General features: G+C 39.3%; 1 protein-coding gene across 1 annotated transcript in view; it reads right to left on the bottom strand.

The window, feature by feature from the left end:
- The window catches only part of LOC116507148 (utrophin-like), a 143,671-nt gene extending 119,877 nt beyond the window's left edge, over nt 1–23,794 (bottom strand). The window contains exons 1-2 of the mRNA XM_032215098.1: nt 23,626–23,794; nt 9,246–9,402 (exon numbers count right to left, since the gene is read on the bottom strand). Of these exons, the coding sequence (XP_032070989.1) occupies nt 9,246–9,402; nt 23,626–23,732 (264 nt within the window). The 5' untranslated portion in view covers nt 23,733–23,794. The remainder of the gene's footprint in view (nt 1–9,245; nt 9,403–23,625) is intronic.
- Nucleotides 23,795–24,862: the final 1,068 nt, after the last annotated feature.

The raw sequence follows: 24,862 nt of genomic DNA, 5'->3' as shown, positions 1-24,862 counted from the left end.
ACTTTTATTTTTAATGCACAGCTCCCAACTCACCATTAATTGATATACACTCAATCCTAAAAAAAGGATTTTCTGTAAGCCAATAAATGCATCAGAATCTGAATAATATATGAAAAACATCCTTTTCTTCCTTATTCTTGAGGAATAGTATAAAACTAGAAAGACTAAAAAAAAATACACAGCAAAATGTACCTAATCCATTCTTCCGATCTGGTCAGACATGTTTTAGAAGATTATAATCTACAAGAGAATTACTTAAGTAATGAAAAATTACACGATCAAGAAAAATCAATTTCAAACCAAAAGAATACAGAAATAACTGTTCAGGCTTTCTTTCAGAAAAATAGTCATTTACATATCACACAGAACATCTTAAATCTAAATGTGATGGAAACAACTTGAATATTAAAAGGTAACTTGAGTGAAATTATGTTGCTCATAAATCCCTGTAATAATTTAATTTCACTGTAAATTTTGAGTGAAAACAACCTAATAGAAATGAATAGTTAAATCATGTTGCCATTAGTTTTAATCATGTATCTAACAGTCACATACAATTAGATTTTTTACAGGCTTCACCAGAAGAAGGAACAATCACTGGGCTGAAATCTTTGTTCTAAATTACTTTGCTGTGCCTTTTATTCACAGTTACTCAAAACATATTGATTAAATTTCCAAAATAAAAGCTACCACATCTGGAGCTCAGGTGACAAAAGTGATGAATTAAAAAAAGGACTCAGCCTTGGTGGTAGCTGCCATTTTATAATTTGGTTGTTGTTCTGCAACATATTAAGGAAAGATTCAAAGAGCTCGGTAATTCACATTAATTACTAGACAGGCTTCAATGCTTTCTTTGAAAATAAGAGGCAGGTAGCTAAAGTCCAAGCTTTTAAGAAAAGGGACAAAAAATGTCAGGGACCATCTTGGGTAGACAATAGAACAAATTATGATGATGACGGTCTCTTTCTCATAGTAATTCTGTAAGGATGTTCACCAACACGCACTCAAAATTCTAAATTGTCTTCCAGTCCCAAAATTTTTGAAACCCATAAGAACGTGTGTGTGTGTGTGTGTGTGTGTGTGTGTGTGTGTGTGTGTGTTTGTTTGTTTGTTTTTGTAGATTTTCACAGATGTAGGCATTCTGGTCTAGTTGTATTTGGGTCTTTTCCCGTGTAAGGTTGAGATTGTCTTGGCAATGTTTCAGCGAGGTCTCACTCGCCATCTTCAGGCTGGGTTTTGGGCTTAAAGCGTGATCGGAGCTGCCGTCTTTCTATAAATCTTGATGTGTGTGTGTGGAATGCGGGCTTTGTTTCAGTAAGTGGAATGATTGGTTGTGTGGTTGTATCATGATTGGTAGATGGTGCTGATTGGTGCTGGCTGTGTGTCTGTTGTGTTTTGTCTTGTAATGGCCTGGGTGGTGGTGGGGCTCGTTTGTGACTACGACTGGTTTCCAGATGTCTGGTAGGCGGGAGGTATCTTCACGTTTATTCATGTTGTGGGAGTGTTTTGAAATTCATGTTGTGGGAAGCTATCGAATAGAGAAACACCCCCCCCCAACATGAATAAAAGTGACAATACCTCCTGCCTACCAGACATCTGGCTAAATTTATACCCACTTTTCAAATGGAACATCGGGGATTGTTTTGAAGTCCTGAAACTGGAACTATGTAATTAAATCAAAGACATTTTTAAGGATGAACATGAAAGAGACTGCCAAAGATGAAAAAACATAAGATGGGAACTGGATGTCAGAACAAGCTGGGGAAATTGTTAAGATGAGAAGAGAACCCTAAGCAAAGAATAACAAACTTCTCAGAAAGGAACTTCACAAAGAATTTCAGAGCACTCTTAGAAGCGACATGAACCAATTTATGACAACAACATCAATAAAGACACTGAGGATGAACATAAATGGAAAAACAAGTAAATATCTCCAAACTCAGAAGGAGGTTCTGACCTCAAATTGGTAATACTAATATGCTAATGGAAGACACTAACTGATTTAGTGATAATCAAATAAAGATAGAAGCAGCATACAATGATATTCAGTAGAATGTTAACATCCAACATACACTATAGACAGTCCCAATTTACAATATCTTCTGTTAGTAGAACATTACTGTAAGTTAGATCAGCACTCTAATCATTACCAAGTCGGAACACTACAAGAATGAAAGGAATATCTATAAAAATGTGACAAGCAACTGAACAATAAACAGTAAAAGTTCTAACCAACTATGTCAGCAAATCTGTAGAATGTCAATGAGAGTCAACAGATTGAAAGAGGTCATCATTTAAAGATCTGATAGGTCAGGTTGTGGACATATCATAATGGAGAAATTCCATTCTGAATACTGAGGTAATATTGCCTGGATAGCATATACAATTCATGAATCGCTAATTATTATGTACTCAAATCTAAGAAGGAAGGGGACATATTTGGTTTATAGTGGATTTCAGTGAAAATTGTATTCATCAAAAATAGTTCCACTATAGTTTCTCTCCTCAACCTTTTCTGTACATCAATCAACATCATGTGACTCTATTCTTTGTCCATCACCTGTATATTTTCTATTTCAAAAATATCCATTATTGTACCCTATCTTTTTCTACTCAAATATATCTCGATGTCTGTTACATAGTTTTGCTCTTTTTCTTTTCATTATCTTCTCTATCTTCAATTTTAAATCCTATCATGTTCATTACTTTATTCCATTACACCCCTGCTTGTACCTCAATTTCAGTATTTTTTTAACTCTCTTAAGCTTTTGTAACATCTAAGGATCCTCTCTGGTCTGACAATCTCAGATTTTTACTCTGCACTTCAAATAATCCCAGTCTTTTCATTGTCTTTTAGAGTAAGATTTGTAATAAGAGGTCTAACTTTCACTTCACTCCTGTTTCTCTCTGCCCACTATTCTGCTAATCATCTTCAACTTTCTAAGAATTAACTTGCAGGCTCGCATCCCAATAAAATGTTTTCTTCCACTAGTGGTAATGCTTGAATCAAGGATTCTGCCAGCAAAAGAAAGAAATTCTCTTGCTCCCTAGCAGTCTGCCTCAGAGAATCTCCTCAGCTTCTAAGTAAATATTTAGGATGAGATATTTAAAGGACTGTAGGGATTGAGGTGATCTGTCTAAGTCATATCCCTCCTATCCATACCAATGTTTGCATTCTCGGCTTCTTTATTAACCTGGAGATAATATTTACATAAAATAATTCATGTCAGGCCAGCAAAATATGCAAAGAAAACTAATAACTTGATGTCAGGTTCTCTTATTATTTTCTTGATACGATCCTCTAGAGTTCTATTTTGTAAGTCGTGCCTCCTTTGCCCTCCCCATAACAGTACTTCATTTCCAATAAGAAAACATGTTTATTTCCTTCATACTGGAAAGAAAAGTTAATACTCAACGCCAGACACACCCTGATTGAGCTAGAGCAAGAAATTTGCCAATCTGGCAACTGAGAATACTTGCAGGAATTTCTACTGCTTTATCCTTTGTATGCACTATAAATTTTGGATGTACATTTTGCACTAAAATTGTGGATGTACAAATCAAACATAAAATGCAGAGTACTGAGTATAGAATTTCAGTTTTCATTTGAAAGCAAGTTTCTAGTCCATATGGCTATTGATTATATAAATACATAAATAATACATATATACATACATATAAATATAAATACATTTGATAGTACCTAATGAATTTCAAAAGCTTCTAGTAGCACCCAATCAGACTGATCAGAAAAAGCTGGATAATATTTTCAGTATTCGAAGAATGCAAGTTATAGAGCTGCGCCAGTTCTTTGCTTCTTATAAGATTAAGGTCATGTTGTGTAATATAGTGGAACTCTAGATAAATAGCTTAAAATATATCATTTCCTAGTAGCAAATTCAGTTTATCCAAACACAAATTTCTTCCCCTCATTTTGAATTACACAAACCTAAAGAAGGGCTTTAAAAGAAATCTTTGTAGATCCGGGGAAGTACTCCAAGGGAAACAACCAGAATCAGAGCATTTTGATTGTCCTTTCTTCACCACATACATAAAGTATTGCGTAATCAATATGATTTATCTTATTACTCCAAAGGCATCTTATTACTCCAAACACTATCTACAGTGAAGAGCTACACTAACTTCCTAAAAAATACTTGGATTTGGCACAAACTGCAGGAGCCCTCTAAAGATGAGCTTTTAAGTGGAAAACAACTCAGAGCTATTCATTATTTACTTGTTACAATCTGTCTTTCTCTTGTTGAACCCTCAAGCGCAGACTGTTTTCTATTAATCATAAAACTCTTATAGTCTAAAGATTTAACTCACAAGACTACCAGCATGTGTATCTCTTAATGGTTTTGCTTTCTTATGGAGCAAAGTAGCTATCATTCACTTTATCAATCATCAGTATAGAATGTGACATATCCAAAATACTCTTTTCACTAATAATCAGAAACAGCAATGAAAACAAGTTACTTTTTAAGAAAAAAAAATACTCACTCTATAATTCAATAAGAGTTTTCCTATATACCAGAAGGAATCAGGGAAATTGTATTGTATTGTAAATGCCAAAGTAATGCTATTGTATTGTAAATTCCAAAGTACTATGGACTTCTTTCACAGGAATATCTGTGCACAGCATAAAAGTACAGTATCCCTTTTAAATTTAATGATAATCTTGACTGCTATTTCCTCACTTTACAATAATAACAAAAACATAACTTACTGCTTATGATTATTTCCACAGAGAACAACAGAGTTGCTTTTTCAGTATACAGGTAGTTCTCAGCCTACAATCATTTATTTTGTGACTGTTCAAATGGCACTGAAAATAATGTCTTATGACTGGCCCCAAAGTGATACTGTCAAAATTTCAGCACTTAATAACCAGCATGTATTTAGAACAATTGTGGTATCCCAGGGTTCATATGATCACCATTTGGGACTTTCCAGCCAGCTTCTGACATGCAAAGTCAATGGGGTAATTGGATTTACTTAACATCCCAGTAGGCCCCAACTGTCCTTTTTGTAAGGGCCTAAAGACCTGTTAGCTTGAGGACTCAGTAGGGGAACAGTGCAATTGAGGTGGCCAATTGAGTAATAACAGATCCTACCTACCAAGCACTCAACCCCACCTTCCTATCTGTCATTGATTTTAATATCTGATTTTAACTTTTAATGTTTTAACTGTATATGTAATTGTAAGATGCCCAGATTTACCCTAAGATGGGCAGCCAATAAATTTATAAATAAACAAACAAATAACTAAATTTTGTGCATTACAACCATTTTGCTTAGTGACAGAAATTCTAGTCCCAATTACTGTTGTAACTCTCCAACTGCAATCCGTAAAAAATATTAACAAAGCCCATGATTGAAAAAAGTCAGTGTCGTTATAGTGGTTAATAGTATTTTTGATTAGGAAAACTTGGCTTTTAGGGTTTATTATTCAGGATTTTTGGCAATTTAAATATCAGGAAATAATGATTCTTTTCTAAATTATTTCTGTTTTTTATGTTTGTCTCTTTTCTTACCCTTTTTGCCCGGTTACAGTTTCCCAGGGAAAAGCCAGGTCATTTTCATCATGGGTGTAAATTGATTGCAATATCCTTAGTGCTGCCTAGTCACCTCCTTTGTTCCTTTTATACTCCTTGTTGAATTTTGCATTAGTTATGCTTGTGGGAGCTTCTGTCCTTGTTTCAAAATTCAGAGCCTTAAAAATTACAGCGAATTGCTTCCAGCTTCCATGTATATACTACCATTCTAATTTTATGCATGAATAAATAAATTCTTTGACGTCACCTCAATTACTTGCTGTAAAATTTGCTCAGAAATGACAGCATTTAAGGAAATTCCAGATTAGCTTGTTACTTAATTGGTATTCAATCACTTTAAATTTCCTTATAGGAATTTTCTTTCTAGGATTTATGCATCTTTTGCTCAAAACATTTCTAATAATAGAGAACAGACAAATGTTGTTTTTATGTGTTCACTAGCTTGAGAACATGGCAGTTATGATAAATCTAAAAGATGGAAATGTAATTAAACGATAGGACCGGGATGGCGAACTTATGGGACACATGCCACAGGTGGCACGCAGAGCCATTTGTCAGGGCACGCAAGGCGTTGCCCTGTCAGCTGGCCAGCATGCATGTGTGTGCTGGCCAGCTGAGTTCAGCCTTTTTTAAAGGCATTTTTTCACTCTTTCCAGGCTCCAGAGGCTTTATAGGAGCTGGGGAGGGCAAAAAGAGCCTTCCCCCCCCATGAGGGCCCTCCAGAGCCCTTCCCTGAAACCTCAGAGCACAAAAAACCAGCCCTATGGGCAAACCGGAACAGACTTCCAGTTTGCTCGTAGGGTTGGTTTAAGCCCTCAGGAGGCTTCAGGGACCTTCAGGAGGCTTCACTGAAGCCTCCGAGGGCTTAAACCGTCCCTACGAGCAAACCGGAAGTGACTTCAATTTGTTCGTAGGGTGGTTTTTTTGCCCATCAGAGGCTTCAGGGAAGCCTCCTGAAGTTCCCTAAAGCCTCCAGAGGGCCTCCGGGGGGGAGGCTTTTTTGCCCTCCCCAGGCTCCTATAAGCCTTTGGAGCCTGGGGAGGGTGAAAAAAGCATGCAAAAAATGGGGGGGAGCACCTTCATGCATGCATGTGCACTGGGGGGGGGTCGTGCATTGCATTATATGTGTGGCACGCCCACGCATGACCCCCCTGCGTTCCACCCTTATGGCACACGAGCCAAAAAGGTTCGCCATCACTGCGATAGGAGATAGAAAATTTTACATGTAGGTATATTTATTAGTGGCTATTTTTTGTTTGTTTGATTCTAACCCTCTTCAGTTCTCATGTCTACACAGCTCTTTCTTGCATAAATTTCTCCACCCCCAAATATAAGAGTTAATAATATAAACTTCAGGCAAATCATAAAAGAAACAATACATAGCTTTTTTTGGATTCCAAGCACATTTTAGCAACATTTAAATAAATGAAGCAAGGAAATTTGAATCTAGATTGTAGGCTGCTTATTTGTTTACTTCACTGAAGCAAAGTACTGGGGAAGAGAAAGGAGAGAGAGAGCTATTAAATTAATAATTTTAAACAAAAATGAACCACAACTATTTTGAAATAGAACAACGCAATTAAAAATGTAAGAATGGGAATTTGAATAAAGAAGAGATTGGCAAAGCGGTATGTAAGCTAATCATTAAGAATTAGGAATGAATGGCAGATATAACCACAGAATAACATGTCCAATAAATAAATAAATAATCAAGCAGCTAAAATGATGCAAATTCATGAGCCAGCAATGTTGCAGGAGTTTCACAAAGATAGTTCATGCTGTTTTAGGGACAAGAAAGCATTAAGTATTCGGCAGGTATCTCAATTAGGCCCTTTTCTCTTTTATTTCTTTTTTTTTAAATTCCATCATCCTACCCTCCACTTTATTGTTGCAGACAATAAAAAGGGGGTGGGTGGGGGGCAGAGAGAGGTGGAGGACCTTTTTTGCAGCACCAACTTAGATCCAGTACTTTTCCATGAAAAAATGTATCAAAATAGTGGATTTATTTTCTTGTAAAGCTAAGAGTAACAGTAATTACCAAAGTGCAGGCTGTTAAAAAAATAATGATAAAGTGTTTTTATAAGTTTTGAACTTATGTCGAAAGGCAAATGCAAATGTAAAGGCAAATGAAGACCATTAAATTGTAATGAAGAAATCTATTTGGTAATATCACTCAAGAGTCCTCATAGAAGGTAGAATCCATACCAACTTTGGAATGATCTCCATTCAGTGAGATCTATCCCAGGCTATAAATATTAGACAGGGACAACAGCAAATGCTTTCATGTCGTCATCTTTGTTGTCATCATCATCCAAATGTTTATAAATGTATTTCATAAGTAATTTGTTTCTTTATTTACTTACATACTTCTACTGTTTGGGTGTAGTTCCCATAATACATTTTGCTCATTTAGAGAAAACATGATTGGAAGGGAACTAGAACCACAAAAATGGGTTCAAGGCCTAAATGCATACTTGGTTCTCAGTTATACAGGCTTGAAGTCAGTATAGAAACTAGTGCAAGTAGGAGAATAGATTGGAGGTTCAAACCAATCTTGCAATGCTCAGCTGCTATGTATTTTTATTTTTGGCTCTGGTAGTTTATCTAGTTTAATGCACGCTATCTAGAGCAGGGGTGTCAAACTCACGGCTCGCAGGCCAGATGGGTTACGTGCTGGCCACGCCCTTGCCCATTTTAGAGAAGGGGGGGAGTTGTGATATGTCATGTGACACCACTTTGACAAAGCGAGTTTGACACCCCTGGTCTAGAGTCATGTATGTAGATGGAGAAAAGGAAGGAAGGAAGAAAGTCACTTTAAAACCTAGGAATATAGAAACAGTTTATAGAACACTTAAGTGAATAGTGTTAATCTGAAGAGTTTAAATGAGTATTTAAAACATGTGTCTGATATTTAAATGATATCAGAATCAAATGCCTCCTTGCTGAAATAATTCAAAACTAAGGAGTCATGATTAAAAAGGATCCACCAGGCTTTATCCCACCCCATAAACTTTACATTCAGTACAAGTAGAAATACTCTATGTTTACTTTGACAGCACATATTCTAAAGTACCAATACTAGATGATAAAAAATATGAGTTTTACATTTTTGTTGTTTCTTTAAATTCTTTAAATTTAATGTTAAATATATTACGTTCTCTAATTCTCTCTTAAGTTCAATTCATGTTTTCCTTTAAAACACACAGAAGTTGAACAACTGTGCATCTATGTAAAAAAAACCATACTCCATGAGCCCAGAGATGCTTTTTTGAAACGAAGCACTAAAATAATGTATCAAATATGTTCTGCTTTAAAAAACACTGGCAACTTTGAACATATTTGTCTATCAACCAAAAGCCATGATTATTTTTCATTTCTTTATTACTTAACTTTTTGTATCTGGCTTCTGGACCTGGTTGGCCAATGTACCCATGGCCTCTTAGGTTAATGATTCATATACAGCTATATCTAAGATCAGCAGTTACTGATTTCGTCAGGAACACTGCTATATTCACAGAATAGAACAGAACCCTCCAAAACAAAGTTATTTTTCTTTTTCTGTGTTGCTAGTTATGGAAAGAACTCAGTAGTTTGCAGCCAGGTATCCAACATATTAATTGGAGGGCAATTCTATCTTTTACCTCTTATGCTCACGATGAAATAATAGTGTCAAATTAAGCAACTTACTTTACAATGGTCATGTTGCTGCTGTAAAGTTGGAACATCTCCACCAACAGGCATCTGCTTCTTTAATTCGTCATCTTTCAGATTTAGCCACTTGATAAGTTCCTCCAATGATACCAGTAATTTACTCCATTTTTCTGCACTTGCCTCCAAATGAGCCCTACAATAAGATTGAACACATTTTTCAGGAATTTTGTGCTGCATTAAAACATACCAGATTTCAGCTGTCAAATACTGCATTGTGAATAGAATGCAATTTTCTTTATTTAAAGCAAAGAACAGAACAAGCAACGCCTTCATATCTTTGAAAATTATTTATAAATAAATGAATTCAGTAAAAACAAAAGTAACACCGTGATATTAAAATGCAGTTTAAAATATTACTTAATATATTCCTAAATATGTTAAAAATAAATAAAAGCACCAAAAGCTTGTCTTACTTCTGCACTGCCTGCAAATCCAAGCTCTGGCCACCATATAAATGGATCTCAAATTTTCCCCCACTCTCCAATTTTTTAAGGCAATCGTTTTAATTTCCATTTAAGCTATTACTTGATAGCCACATTTCCAGAAAGGAATAAGCTCTTGAGGGTTAACTGTCACCCAGATGAACATTGCTGATATTGATTATATGTTGTATTTTGCTGAATCAATAAATCACTAGAGCACCGTGCAGTATTTCAGTTAAAATGGCATGCTGTTAGTGTAACTACATTTGATGTCAGATCTCTTTAATTTAGTCCCTTGTTTATGTCAACACACAGAAAATATAAACACTATAAAGAAATTGTTACAATCTTCTACAGCCATTTTTTTCCTAGAATGATGGTAAAAGTATCCCATACTTCACTTTCAACCCCGTTCAAGGATATTAATATTGAGAGCATTACAACTGAGAAACAATTTTAATACCTATATGTCACCTAGGCCCCAGGACACAATTAAAAGTTCTCATTTTAGTTTTCTGATAAAAGTTTTTAGTTTTCAGAATTAAATTCTAGCAGCAGAAAAAGAATTATTTAATCTTTAAAGTAATGCAACAGGTGCATAAAATCCTCAACCTGGTTACCAAATAACAATTTGTTTCAATTCACATATCGCGCAGAACAATAAACTAACAATACAGGGGAAGTATACACAGCATTATAAAGCACAAAATACGTAACCAAGGTTTAGCAAAACAAATTTAGCATGATATACAGTAAACATACTAAACCAGCCTGGTTAAGTTTGTTATATGAAGATAATTTCATATTTTCTAGTAGATTATAGAAACAGTCATCAATTATTATTATTTTTGTGGGAAGGTGGAGAGAAGTGTTCCCATGCTACAAGGACAACCATCAGAACACAGCATTCATCCATTTATCATAAGCCCTACCAAAAAAAGTAGTACAAAGGTAACACCAAGGCTTTGTTGAATTTCCACTCCCTTCAGCCAATGGAGAACTCCAAAAGAAGGCTTCCAGTGCCCAACTCCCATTCTTGCCCCTCCTCCTATCCAGGGGTGGGTCCCGGCTGCTGCTACTGCCGGTTTGCTCAGGGACATGCTGCGCACGCGCACTTGATGCGCGCTATGCTTGCATGCACAGTACTATAAAAATGCTTCTGCACGTGTGCAGAAGCAAAAAAAAACCAAACCAAGATAGGTGCCTCTGAGAGATCTGGTTCAGGGGCATGACAGGCCGAGTTACTACCTACTCAGCCAAACCAAGCCAGACCAGTAGGAACCTACCTACTGGTAGGCTCCTATCACAGTAACATTTCACAGTGAGAGAAGCAAAGCAAAACAATGCATGCATACAGACATACCCATTAAACTATTCCCATTTGGGATAAATTACATACAAAGATTAATGGAGTAATAAAGCAAACAGACCAAAAAGCATGAGGTGTGAAAACATAGCTGAATCTAGTTTACAGTTGTTTCATCTACTTCATCTCTCCACACCGTTTTTTCCCCCTTGAAAATGTTCTTGTTCTGCTACGTTCCCATACCATTCCATACATAGGGTGACCAGACATCCCGCTTTTGGCGGGACAGGCACGCATTTTCATCATTTTTCCCGCGTCCCGCCCGCTTCTCAAAAAACCCTGCTTTATTTTGGCCCTCGCTGGCTTCTCCGCCCATCATCAGCTGCCGCTAGCTCGCTCGTTCCGTTCCCCCATCTATTCTATCTACACTAAAAATCTAAGCCAGCCCAGCCTGCCGCTCACTGATTGGCCTGGACTCCAGCCAATCAGTGAGCTGGCTGGGATGGAAAACTTTAAGCACGCACGAGGCGTGCTTAAAATTTTCCATCCCAGCCAGCTCACTGATTGGCTGGAGTCCGCTTAAGCACGCCACGCGAGTTGTGACTCTCACGAGTCTCCATTTCATTTCGCCTTCGCCATTTGTTTTTGCTGCACTGCCCTGGTGAGTAACTCCGGTGCTGGTGGGAATCGGGAGGCTTTGCCACTTCGGGTGGGTGGCGGCGGCCTTTAGCAAAGGAAGGGAAGGCCTTCCCTTGCAAGCTACTCATGAGAGGAACTGGGGGGGGGGAACCGGGCAACCTGAGAGAGGGGAAGAAGATCGTCCCTCCCCGCAACTCCCCGGATTTTGGAAGCCGGGTGTGTGTGGAAGGCGGGGTTTTTGAGGAAAGCGCTTGGTCGTCCCTGTTAGCCGCAGCCCCAGATGGAGGAGCGGAGCCCGAGCTTTCATCGCCGCCCCCGCAAGTCGCAGCGGGGAAGCCGGCATCGAGTTTTCGGTGACTCCGAGGTGCGCTAACTGAAATGCGGTCTTCCTTCAGTCTCTGCTTGGAGCCTCTGGGATGATCGTTGGCGGGTGGGGGAAGCGAGGGCGCAGCTGAGCCAGGCAGGCAGAGATGAGAAGTGAGGGCTAAATGCAAAGGGCGCTGAAGAGAGCAAGCGAAGCATCCCCAAAGCAAAGGACGGGGGGAAGCGCTTGGCCAGTATGTGAGAAGGCAGGCTGGAAGTGGCTGCGGAAGGGAAAAGAGGCAGCCACGTGTATCGGTTCTCCTTGCGGTAGATAAGGGAGGTTTGTAGCAAGGGTCCGCCGGCAGGTAGGCTTGGGCGGGGCGAAGGCCTCAGGTCGGGGGAGCGAGAATGGGCGGGGAGGAAATGGAGCCGAGCCCGGGGAAAGCAGCGAGACTAGCCGCGAGGAAGCCACGGTGCCTGCCCTCCAGCTCAATGGATACCTGGCCAGTAAACTCATGGTACGGGCGAGGGTTGGCTGGGTGGGGGTGGCTGCTGCCGAGGCCTCCAGCCTTGCAATCCTGGGCGGGGAAGGCGAAGGTTCGTTCTGGAGCTGCGGAAGACTGTTGCACCGGGAGGCCCCTGCCCCGGGGATCTCCCGCTCCACCCATTCCGATTATCCCCAAACCCAAAGGAGCCTGGGCGCAGGGGTGCAGGCCAGGGAAGACGGGGTTTGGGGGCTCGGAGGAGGAAGGGACGATCTCCCCCTCCATTCGTCTGTCCCGCTGCAGAGCTCCTCCCAGGGGAGGGGGAGGTGGCGAGTGCGCTGATCCCCATTTGCAAGGGAAGCGCCGCCGCCCACCCGAAGCCTCCCGATTCCCACCGCCGGAGTTACTCACTCACGTGAAGCTGCCCGCCCTTCCCTTTTTCTTTAAACGAGCTTCAGTTTCCGAGTGGGGGGAAAAGCTTTATGTGCCAGGATTATTGAGTTCCTCGTCAATTGAGATCCGCCCACGATCAGGGGAAACTGAGGCACCTGCAAAGGCGTCACATCGCCACCACCTATGTTCACGAGGCGCCAGGCATCGCAGGGCACAGAGGAACCCAGCAGACAGACGGGAGACCAGGGGGGGGGGGAAGGAAGAGATCCCGTCCAGGGTAAAAAGAGGGAAAAGCGGAGAGCCTACCCTGGACGGGATCTCTTCTTTCCCGGTGCTTTCCCCGGGCTCGGCCATCTCTGTTTCCTCCCCGCCAAGCCTACCTGCCGGCGGACCCTTGCTACGAACCTCCCTTATCTACCGCAAGGAGAACCGATACACGTGGCTGCCTCTTTTCCCTTCCGCAGCCACTTCCAGCCTGCCTTCTCACATACTGGCCAAGCGCTTCCCGCCCGTCCTTCGCTTTGGGGATGCTTCGCTTGCTCTCTTCAGCGCCCTTTGCATTTAGCCCTCACTTCTCATCTCTGCCTCCCCGGCTCAGCTGCACCCTTGCTTCCCCCACCCGCCAACGATCATCCCAGAGGCTCCAAGCAGAGATTGAAGGAAGACCGCATTTCAGTTAGCGCACCTCGGAGTCACCGAAAACTCGATGCCGGCTTCCCTGTGTTTTGTTTGTAGTGAAGAATAAACTGACAGTTGGTCGGAGGGAAGGTGGTGTGGGGGGGTGGAGGCTGAGTGTCCAAGGAAGCATCGCAGGGCGCAGAGGAACCCAGCAGACAGACGGGAGACCGGGGGGTGGGGGAGGAAGAGATCCCGTCCAGGGTAGGCTCTCCGCTTTTCCCTATTTTTACCCTGGATGGGATCTCTTCCTTCCCTCCTCCCCCGGTCTCCCGTCTGTCTGCTGGGTTCCTCTGCGCCCCCCCAACTGGCAACGGTCAATTCCAGACCCTCTAACTGGTAAATAGACCTGAGGCCATAAGTGGAATTCCTCCAGCAGGGAGGATTTGAACTTTGGGGTCCAGCGGAGGAGAAAGTAGGCAGAAAGTGAGCAGAATTCCAGAGGGCTGATCCAGACACGGCTGCGGCGCGGAGAGTGGTTCTTGCGCTCCGAGCTAGCCTGCCCGCTTCCTCTTGCCCATCCGCCGCTGAGAACTCAGAGGCGGGCAGCTGCTGAGAAGTCTTAGGCTTGGAGGCGGAGCGCGCTTCCCTCCGGTCTTTTCTTTCTCAGCTCTCGGGCTCCGGCAGTCTCCGGCGCTAGAAACTGGGTGGAGCCCTAGCGTGCAGAACTTCGGGGGGAAATGCGCGGCGGCGGCCAGCTGAAGAGCAAGGCGCACTTCAGGGCGCTGCAGGCCTGGGGAGTGGGGGAGCGGGAGGAGCACTGGTGGTTTGTTTTGGGGGTGGGGGCGCGACGGGGAAGGGGGTGACTGCGCAGAGAGGCTCAGAGGCGGATACGCCTGGCAGTCGGTGGGGACGGTGCTGAGAGGGGTTGCGCTGGGAAAGGGCGGCGTGCGGCGGACCGTGCAAGCTCTCTCCCTCCATTTTGGTGGAAGGACAGCGGTGGCGGGGAGGCGTTTTGTTCTGAGAACGGGCTGCTCGGCGAGAGGAAAGGGGGCTCCCTGAGAAGCGAGAGCAGCGAAGAGGTGGTGCAGTCACAAAATTCCCCAACACTCGCTTTTTTTTTAACCCAGCCTACCTCGTAGGGTTGTTGTTACGGGGCTAGACTAGGAAAGGCAGCCTCTCTCCCGTTTTCGAGAAAAAGTAAGGATGTCCATCTGGTAGAACAACCACCTGTGCAATTTGGTGGCGATCCGTGAACGTTCAAGCCATGTAATGCGTGGGAAGGCATAGAATAAAGTTAGCATACTTGAAGTGAAATAGGCTTTGGTTATGTTTAGGTTGCATTAGCTAAAATGTGCCAATACCATCCTTGTTGGTAAGAATTGTTGTCATGTTAGAAGAATGACTAAGTCTGACAGCCTAATCTACTCTGTATTAAATAAATAAAATGGATGGAAGGAAATGAAAGAATACAGAAAAGGTTGGTGAGGCATTTAGTGGCCTATGGATGAGAATGGTGGCTGTTTAGTAAGAAAATCTGTTTGGAATGTCCATATATATTCATATGTGGCCATAGCAAAATAATAAATAGAAATAAAAAAGCATGATTGATTTTTACTGTTTTTGATGAAAGTGAGAGGATTAGTGAAGGCTTGGTGCAGCAAGGATCCCACTATCTTACTATTTTATTTTTCTTTATGTACACTGAGAGCATATTCACCAAAGACTAATTCCTTGTGTGTCCAATCAGACTTGGCTAATAAACTATTCTGTTCTATTTTACTCTACTCTATTCATTTCTATTTCAATTCTAACAAGGAGTTTAGCTTCTCTCTCTTGAAAATGTAAGCTGGCATAAGGCATTATAATGCAAGCCTCAAACAGTTCATTTAGTGACCAAAGTTACAATGGCATTGAAAAAAGTGTCTGATGACCATTTTCACACTTAGCGACCGTTCTTGGTCACGTGATCAAAATTTTGATGTTTGGCAACAGATTTGTATTTATGATGGTTTCAGTGTCTTGGGGTCATGTTTGACAAAATATAAAATTTTTAATCAAGCCCCCCCCCCCCGGTCAATGGTGTCCCTCTTTACCAATCTGAAAATCTGGTCACCTTATCCATACACTGATTTTCACTCTTTAAATTTCTAATCTCTCTGGGGATTTCATTCTCACCTCTCAGTCCTGACTTTCTTAGTCTTCCTCTTGACCCATCGATTCTTATTTTATACATTTTCTTGGTAATTCAATCCTCATTCATTCTATTTGACCAAACCATAAATTAATCACTTTTGTATTCAATTCACACTTACTCACATACTTAACCATTAATTTAAGCAGCCAATTCCCCTGTAACCTTTGCATTCATTCTTGCTATCTAAAAATAATTACATTTTTCTCACCAGTCTTAACATACATCATAAACAAGGCATATAAATATCCTATAATAAAATTGCAAAGTATGTTTTAATACATTTCTAGTTATAACATTTACATCCACAACTTTAGCATTTTTCAGTATTGTAAGAGAATAACATCCATTCCATTATCTTTTTCCCTTGGACACTAACCTCTATAGCATTTGCTTCAATTCCATTCTTTGACATATTGCTATCATTTCCATTAACAAGCTTTACAATATTTCTTTCAGTATTCTTTTAATTTAATTTATCCCATGTCCACTTAATCCTATAGAACAGAGATTCCCCAACCCTCATTCCATAGACTACACTAGACCACGGTATGCCAGAAACCAGGCTGTGCAAACAAGCAAAATCCCATTTGTGGGATGCAGGGAACACGCAAAACCACACCCACTGTGGTCCACAGAAGCATCTCTCTCCTTGGAACTGGTCCCTGGTATCCAAAAAGCTGCTGCTAAAGAAGGTAGAGCATAATTGTTCAGAATATTCCAGAAGATGGCAAAATTAAATGGGTTTAAATTATAAGGAAGTAAACTTCAACTGTACATTGGGAGGTGGGAATCATATTGGTAAGAAGAACATTGAAACCAAGCGTTTCAGGAATTTGTGGATTCTCTTTGAAGTATTTTAACAACAGCTGAATAGTAATAGAATCCTGTACTAGACAGGTTTTAGACTAGATGAACTCTTATAGCCCTTTGATTTCCTTTCTTTGACTATTCTATAAAGCACCCTTATTAATTTTACATGCTGCCAGTAGGAAAAAAATGCACTTATAGAAGAACACATCAACTTTGGCAAGATCGTTTTTTGGCCAATCAATCAATAGCTGGATATTTCTGGTTAGACGTGTAATATTAAATCGGAACTATATCTTAGTGGATTAAATAACATTAAAAAAAAATATATATCTAGTAATTCTGTGTTTTGCAAAGGCAGGCTACTACAGTAACTTTGGATAAGAATAACTAATGTTATTAGTCCCTCCAAAATTCAGTTTAGAAGGCTAGCCAAAGAGTTGCGAAATATAAAAATAACATGCTCAAGTATTTCCTACACTTGCCTTAAACTTTTCTATCTGTTCTGTTCTCTTCTTTTATTATAATTATGCTATACTTAAAGCCAGATATTGCTATACTATTGAACCCTAAAATCAGAAGAAATCTTTTTTCACAGGTAACTGAGATAGTGTCAACTGTAAAATTCAATTTTTTTAAGCTTTGTGCTACAGGTAGTCCTCGGCTTACTACCACAATGGAGCTCAAAATTTCTGTTGCTAAGCAAGACGGATTTTAAAACTTTTTGCCACAATTGTTAAGCAAAACATTCCAGTTGTTAAGTGAATCTGGCTTTCCTTGTCGGAAGGCAGCTGGGAAGGTAACAAATGATAATCACATATCCCCAGGACAGTGCAACTGTCATAAATGTAAATCATGCCAGTTGTCAAGGTACAAATTTTGGTCACATGACTGTGGGGATGCTGCAACAGTCATACAGTATGTATGAAAACCAGTCATAAGTCACTTTTTTCAGTGTAACTTCAAACTGTCGCTAAATGATTGGTTGTATGTCAAGGACTAGTTGCATTTGCCCAGGAGAAAGATCAATATGTTTATTTTACTTATTGAAACTAATAGTGAAACATAATGTAACAAAATCCCCAAGTATTTTAAACAATAAATCTAATATCAATAAAGACAGCTTGAAACAAACAAACCAAAAATCCCCATGCAAACAAATCTAAAGGTAAAACAAATCATAACAATCCAACAGCAGGGATTGTCCATCTAAACATTAACATCCTCTTTTTCTTCATTTTGCTCTAGAGCATTTCTGAATGTTTACTAGGATGCTTCTGATTGCCCCAGAAGCTGGTGTCAAAATCCCTTAATTTTATTGCTAATTATATCATTATCTGTTTAACTTCCTACCAATTCTTGTAGTAAAAGTATGACCTGCCAACGTTCTCTATTGGCTAATTAATCACACTCATTTATTAAGTATTGAGGCTTCTATGTATACATGTTATTTATGTACATCCAATTATTTTATCTAATTTTTTCTTTTGTCACCACACGTCAAAAGACATCTTAATTAAAAGAACTTCATATGTACATAATATGCCATATATATTTATAGAAAGTTGTGGCTCAAACATTTAGATGGCATAAATTCAAGAGAAAGTGGGTCATGCATCAAGAAAGTGACTTAAAACACAAGTTGTACAGCCTAAGAATAGTTAAAACAAAAGGAATTTTATGGCTTTCTTTGTTCTTAAGATTTGGCCTTATGCAGCCAAAATCAATCCAAATGTCTCTTTCTTCAATTCTTCTGTTTACCATAGCTAGGTCTTGATGTTATCTGCTTTGGCTGCTTTGTCCAGGTGTTAATTCCTTGATAGTATTTCCTGGACTTTTTAAGATCTTTCGACTCATGATGTCTTCATTTCTAACCTTGACTTCAGTGTGCTTGATGTTGTCAGCTTGAAGAACGCATTCCTGAAAGAACGACATATAGTAGTAGTGATAGTGAACGTCCTTGAAAGAGTCATCTCTTGATAGACTACCAGTATATCATTGAATGGTCTCTTTTATTGTGCCATTAATCTTTGTGCAAAGCTTCTGATGTCATTATTCCTAGGCTCTTGATTATCCAATCATGTGGCAGGGAATGACTCCTTATAATCAATTGAAGCTACTTTCATGTTGGTCTTCCTTCCCTTGAAGTTTTCCAAAAATCACCTTGTCAATTAGGAGTTGATCTTTTGTTCATCTGCTGTTTCAGCAGTTTCTTTTTTGCTCAAGAGGAAAGAGTTTGTTTTCAACTAGATGCTGTTGAACTGCATCAGTTATCAAATCAGTTAGCAAACTGAAAATTGTTGGTGAGCAGATACTTGGCCTATAGTTGCTGGTACTGCTATATGGTTGGATCTTTCACAATCAGGTAAGTTTTGCCAGATGTTAGATGATCTTCAATTTCACTTCCTTGCAATATGTTGTTAAACTGCTTGACAGTGGTAACGAGTGAGTGTGTAGAGCAGTCAGATGTTTCAAACAAAAACCAATCTGTTCATCTTCATCTGATATTGACCAAATCTTGATCTTGCTTTTTCTCTACCATTTCAGCTGTTATTACATTTTTGGGCATTTTTTAATTCTTACCCACTCCTTTATCCAAGTTGCATTCTTGTTGTATTTCTTTGGGTTGTCCCATAGCTGCCCCAAAACTGCACTTCTTCTTTGTCAAGTGTTGACTTGTTTAGTGTTGTCTCTCCATTGATGCATTGGTAGAAATGTTTCTATTTGACTAAAATTGAGGTTCTGCCTATAGAATGCAATTCAAACTTCGTATCTGCTGGTGTTATTATAGGAATTATATATATATATATATATATATATATATATATATATATATATATATATATATATATATATATATATATAAATCATACAATTACTTTTTATATTTATCTTAGCAAAAGAGCAGCTGAAGAACTGAAAATTGTGGTGAAAACATCAGGCAAACACAAGTTCAACCATAAAAACATTTAAAATGTAATTGCAAACACCATTCGTAAGAATTACTCTTATTATCTCATCTGTGTATTCTAACATCGAAATTAAGAGCCTGGCTGAAATAAATGACTGTAAAACAGCAAGCACCATTCATTCTTCCAAATGATGATTGATCTCCAAGAAATACTTGGGCAATGGGAGCATATATGGAGTAAAAGACTAAAATTTACAATGAATTATAATTTGAAAGAGAATTTTTATAAGAATATGTACTTGTAGGTATTTAATATCTGACAAAATGTCAAAGAGATATGAGAGTATGCCAAACCTATGCTGGATATGTAAACAATTTCAAAGTATGTTGGACATGTAAAAAAATTAAGACTTATTGAAATCAGATATGTATTTTAACTTAGAGAATTATTGAATGTACAACTGAAGCCAGAGGCTGTTCTTTTAGGTTTGATAGATAAAAATATGGAAAAAAATACTTGAAACTTTATTCTTTTATCTGTTAACATCACCAAGGCTCTGTGAGCAGAGATGGAAGGACTCACATAAGGACCCACAATGGAAGAACAGATGATGAAATTAAGGAAGTTGGCAGAGATGGCACAATTGGCTGCTTTAATTAAAGAAAAAAATTGTTTAGCTTATTTCTACTTGGAACCCATTTTTTTTTTTTGCTTGAATCTGAAAGAAATAAAATTTTACTCTTAAGTTTTAATGACAAACGAGTTTATGCTGATAGAAATACTATTTGTTAATGCTCATTCTAAGGTTTTTTTAATCTGTACTGAAGAAATTCAGAAGTTATATTTTCCCATAGCTTTTTTCTCTTTTTATGTCTGCACTCTCCTTGTCCCTTTACCTTTTTTTAAAAAAATATTTTTCCCTTGCTTTTTTTGTGTTTTACATTTTTCTAAAATTTAATAAAAGTCTTATTTAAAAAAAATAATCCCCAAGAAACACAAAGCTGTTCAGCAGAGCTGGAATTTTGTCTCAGTTAATGTATTAGCATAAATCTCACCCTTTAACAGAGAAGGATTAGAGACACCAGGCATTAACAGTGCTTTCTTTAACTAACTCTACTACTTTTTCAATGTAAATAAAATACAAAATTCCATTAGCGTAAATATTCACATATCAGGGGTCAGAAACTTTACATCAGGGTATATTGCTACGGGGCACTTATCAAACTCAGGTAATAAAGGGCAGACTACAATGACATTATATTATTTACAAAAATGTCTCTGAAAATAAAATGAAAAAAAATTACTTGAGATGCTTGCTAAGGTTAATTGTTGGGCCTGGATGATTTAGAGATACATGCTGTCATAGGATAGACTAAGCAAATATCCCAAATTCAGATCTTTGCTTCTGGGTGCAATTCATATTCCTGCCTCTACTGAACTGCCAGATGCATCATAACCTGCAGCTGGTCTTTATAATCATTCCTGAAGACCAATTGCTCCTATTGAACAAACTGCTTACAATTTTCAATGCTGTTAAAATTAAGATTAAACTCTAATCCTGCAAAGCATGCTGATCACCATGTTTCTTTAACTTGTTCTAACCTGTTCTCCATGCAACAGGTTTTTAAAGTTTGGATTTATTCTGATGTTATGAGAATTGAACTTACTATGATGCTATGAAAACAGATACATCTTATAGTTGCACATTTCTCAGAGGAACAGCAAAGATTATTCTTAGCTTCTAGCACTGAAAATTGAAATTCCTACATCTTGAGGACCAGGAATATCTATCTGTTTCACTGATCTCTCTCTATTTAGGGGGAGACTAAGGTGGGTTCTTGAGTGTTCTTGAGCTTTCTGCTTTATCTTCTATGTACAGAATATGATCCCTAAATCAGGAAATTCTTTATTTAGAACAGTGTTTCTCAACCTTGGCGACTTTAAGTCCTGTGGACTTCAACTCCCAGAATTCCCCAGCCTGCTGGCTTGGGGATTCTGGGAGTTGAAGTCCACAGGACTTAAAGTCTCCAAGGTTGAGAAACACTGATTTAGAAGAAGGTCCTCATATCCAGAAGACATGGCCACATATTCGATATTAATGGAAGTTTTGCATATTTCATGCTATTTAAAGAGATAGAAAAGAAACATTGATCTTTGCTTTCAATCATTACTTTTTTTTGAGGGAGGTGCATTCAAGTCAGTTTTGACCTCTGATGATTGCCCTGGCTAGTCCCTGCAATTTTCTTTGCAAGGTTTCAGAAGTGGTTTGCCATTGTCTCCTTCCTGAGGCCAAGAGAGTGCGACTGGCCCAAAGAGACATAGCTGGCTTCATGTCTAAATTGGAACTAGAGCTTACAGACTCTCTAGCTTGGTGCAAACATGAAATGCTATCACCTTCACTACCGGTTTGGAATCGGGAACGCATGCGCATGCACAGGTCATCTGTGATGACGTCTGGGTGGGTGGGCAGAGCCTCCTGCTGCCATCACTACCAGATCGTCCGAACTGGGGTGAACCGGCAGAATGCCACCTCTGGCTTAGTGCCTTAATCACTGCACCAAACTGGTTCTCTTATTGCCTGCAAGAATCACACAGCCAAAAATGCAACACCGACTCACAGGCCATCCATGAAGCTTCCTTCGTCATTTACTTTGATGATCAAAATCACCTACAGATCTGAGCCCCACAAGGCATTCCTCAGCCCAGGTTTCATTTTGTTAGGGGTAACAGATAAGCTATCAATCCATAACCAAAAGGGCACCATCCGTTGTAATGCTGGCATTCTGCATGCAAAATGAATGAGCCCCTTTAAGATTGTTTTTCTCTTATCATTAGATGGTGAAATGTGCAGGTCATTTCACTGATGTATAGCAACTCTTTTAAAAGGAAGCTTTTCTGACTTAATAATCAGGCAGATAGCAGCAGCAGCAGCATGCCCTTCTGGGATCCATGGTAGCAATTTACTATGAAAGCCATATGCAGTACCATGCAAAAAGAACAATTTAATATTCTGGGTTTACTTTTTGTAACCATTCTATGCTAGTGGGTTTTTTTTATGGATCCCTTTCACCTGTATACAGGTAGTCCTCAACTTATCACAGCTCATTTAGTGACCGTTCAAAGTTATAGCGGCACTAAAAAAAGCAACTTGTGACCATTTGTCACACTTATAACCGTTGCACCATCCCCATGGTCACATAATTTACATTTGGATGCTGCAACCTGGCAATTGGTTCATATTTATGGTGGTTGCAGTGTTCCGGGGGGGGGGGGGGGTCAGGCAATAATCTGTTGCATCCTCTGACAAGCAAATTCAATGGGGAAGCCAGATTCACTTTAACAACCATGTCACTGATTTAACAACTGCATTGATTCACTTAACAAACATTGTAAGAAACGTAAAATGGGGCAAAACTCACTTAACAAATTTCTCACTTGGCAACATAAATTCTGCACTCAATTATGGTAGTCCTCAATACAGGACTACCTGTAATATTATTTATTTATCAAGATTTTATTCAGAGGAGGCCTCATGTGCCTGCTGATAGGGGTGAATGAGGCTTTCTAATCTATATATCTATGTATTTGGGATTTGTCCAACTCAACTGCTATTAATGCTTCCTATGGAGCAGGATTTTAAAATTACCTTTCTGGATCACATGATTGCCTATGTTAAGGAAACTAAAGGTTTCTTCTCTTTTCTATAGATTGCCCTATGAGAGCATGCTAAACAACTGTTCTCAGCTTGATCTTCTTAATTGTGCTGAAATTAAAGGCCACACTTATTAAAGGCCTGGACCTGAGGGACATTACTCTGGGGAAAAGTCTCTTAAATTATGGTCCACAAATAATTTTAAAAATAGCTTGTAATTGCTGTAACATGCTGCACTTTTCTGCAGATACATAAAATATTGGAATTTTAAAAACAGCATCTATTTTATTAAATGTTCCCCAGGCCTGCATAACAAAACCACCATAGGCCACACACAGCCACCAAGGAGACTTCTTATTTTTTGAAAGCTAACTAATCCAGTGCCAACAAATGGCTCTGCAACTGGAACGATACAGCGCTGCCTAGTTTTTCGGGTCACTTCCAACCCAAAAGATAAATTGTTAAATGAATCCAACACTTCCAGATTTCACTAAGCTTCAGCGTTACCAGTACACCATTAGCTGCCAAACAGATGATTGACATGTCAGCAATTCTGACATGCAATTATTGATAGTGTATCAATGTTGTCCTTTTGCCTGTATGGGTTGTGCAGGTCTGATCTTACCTGATATTGGCTGATTTTGCTTTCAGATCATTCCAACGTTGGTTCATATCATCAATACGATGTTGTAACAGTGCAGCCTCCTCAGAATTCCCCAAGGCTTTTACCATCTTCTGCCGATTTCCATCAATACTCTTGAAGATATCATTATGAGCATCAATTTCAGCCTGGATGTCCTAAGGGGGAAAAAGGCCAGCTAATAAATCCAGAGACAACTGATATTAGTCCTGTGCTCAGAAGAAGGAAATGAACCATTCAAAATCCTCACTGTCTAAATAAAAATGAGTGTATCAAATTTACTACACTGAAACGATTTTAAAGAATGCATTTTTCAATTGTGATATGCTTCAGAAAATAAGTTATGCTCATTATTAACTGTGGGTCACTAAGGCTTTGTTCTGAAGCTTTCCTGTACTAAAAATGACATACCGTATATGCCAAGATGTCACTATGATTATTGTTATTTATATCAAGGACCACAAAAGTTTATATCAAGGGTTATTTCAAGTACCAAAACTTTCCTGCTATGAAAGTCAGTAAAGACAAATCCTAGGTGACTGCAATCCTCCACAGAGCATAGTGAGCATCTAGAATCTTCCAGTGTCTTTAAAAAAGATGAATTCCTCTTCTACTCCTACTTACAAAACAAATAACTTGTTTAAACCAAACTCAGAGATGTGGACTTCAGATCTGCATCCAACATACAATAAGAAAAAAATACACTGCTGACATTCTTTTGTTATTTGGAAAAAACAACTAGGAATGGTTGAAAGAATAAATCCCGGGTCTAAAAATACAGAACTGCATTCTTCAGAGATATACGTTTATAATCAGCAGTGGGTTTCACAATTTATTACCATTGGTTCGCCGCACAAGCACCCTTTCCGTGCATGCTCCTGTCCTTCCACGCATGCGCTTTGCTCATGCGCACGCATTCCATGCATGCGCCCTCCCTCAAAAATGTGCCTAAATAAGACAGCATAGAGCCAGGGCAGGTGGCCTGGCCCACCCGTGATTTCTTGAAGCCATAGCTTCATGAGAACTACTTTTTTCCCCTACAGTCCTACATGCTGAAGAGCTTGAAAGCTTGAACATGATTTCATGATTTGAGTTGACTTAAATGAAGACATGGCCTTTATATTCCAGAAATATAATGGAAGCTTTCAAACTACAAGCCTGATCCAGTATAGTATTCAAAATTAAGCACAATTTAATTGTTTTTCTGTGTTTTGGATTACCA

This window comes from Thamnophis elegans, chromosome 4, assembly GCF_009769535.1.
Source record: "Thamnophis elegans isolate rThaEle1 chromosome 4, rThaEle1.pri, whole genome shotgun sequence".
In the NCBI taxonomy this organism is placed as follows: Eukaryota; Metazoa; Chordata; class Lepidosauria; order Squamata; family Colubridae; genus Thamnophis; species Thamnophis elegans.
This window is presented reverse-complemented; position numbering and strand designations above follow the sequence as displayed.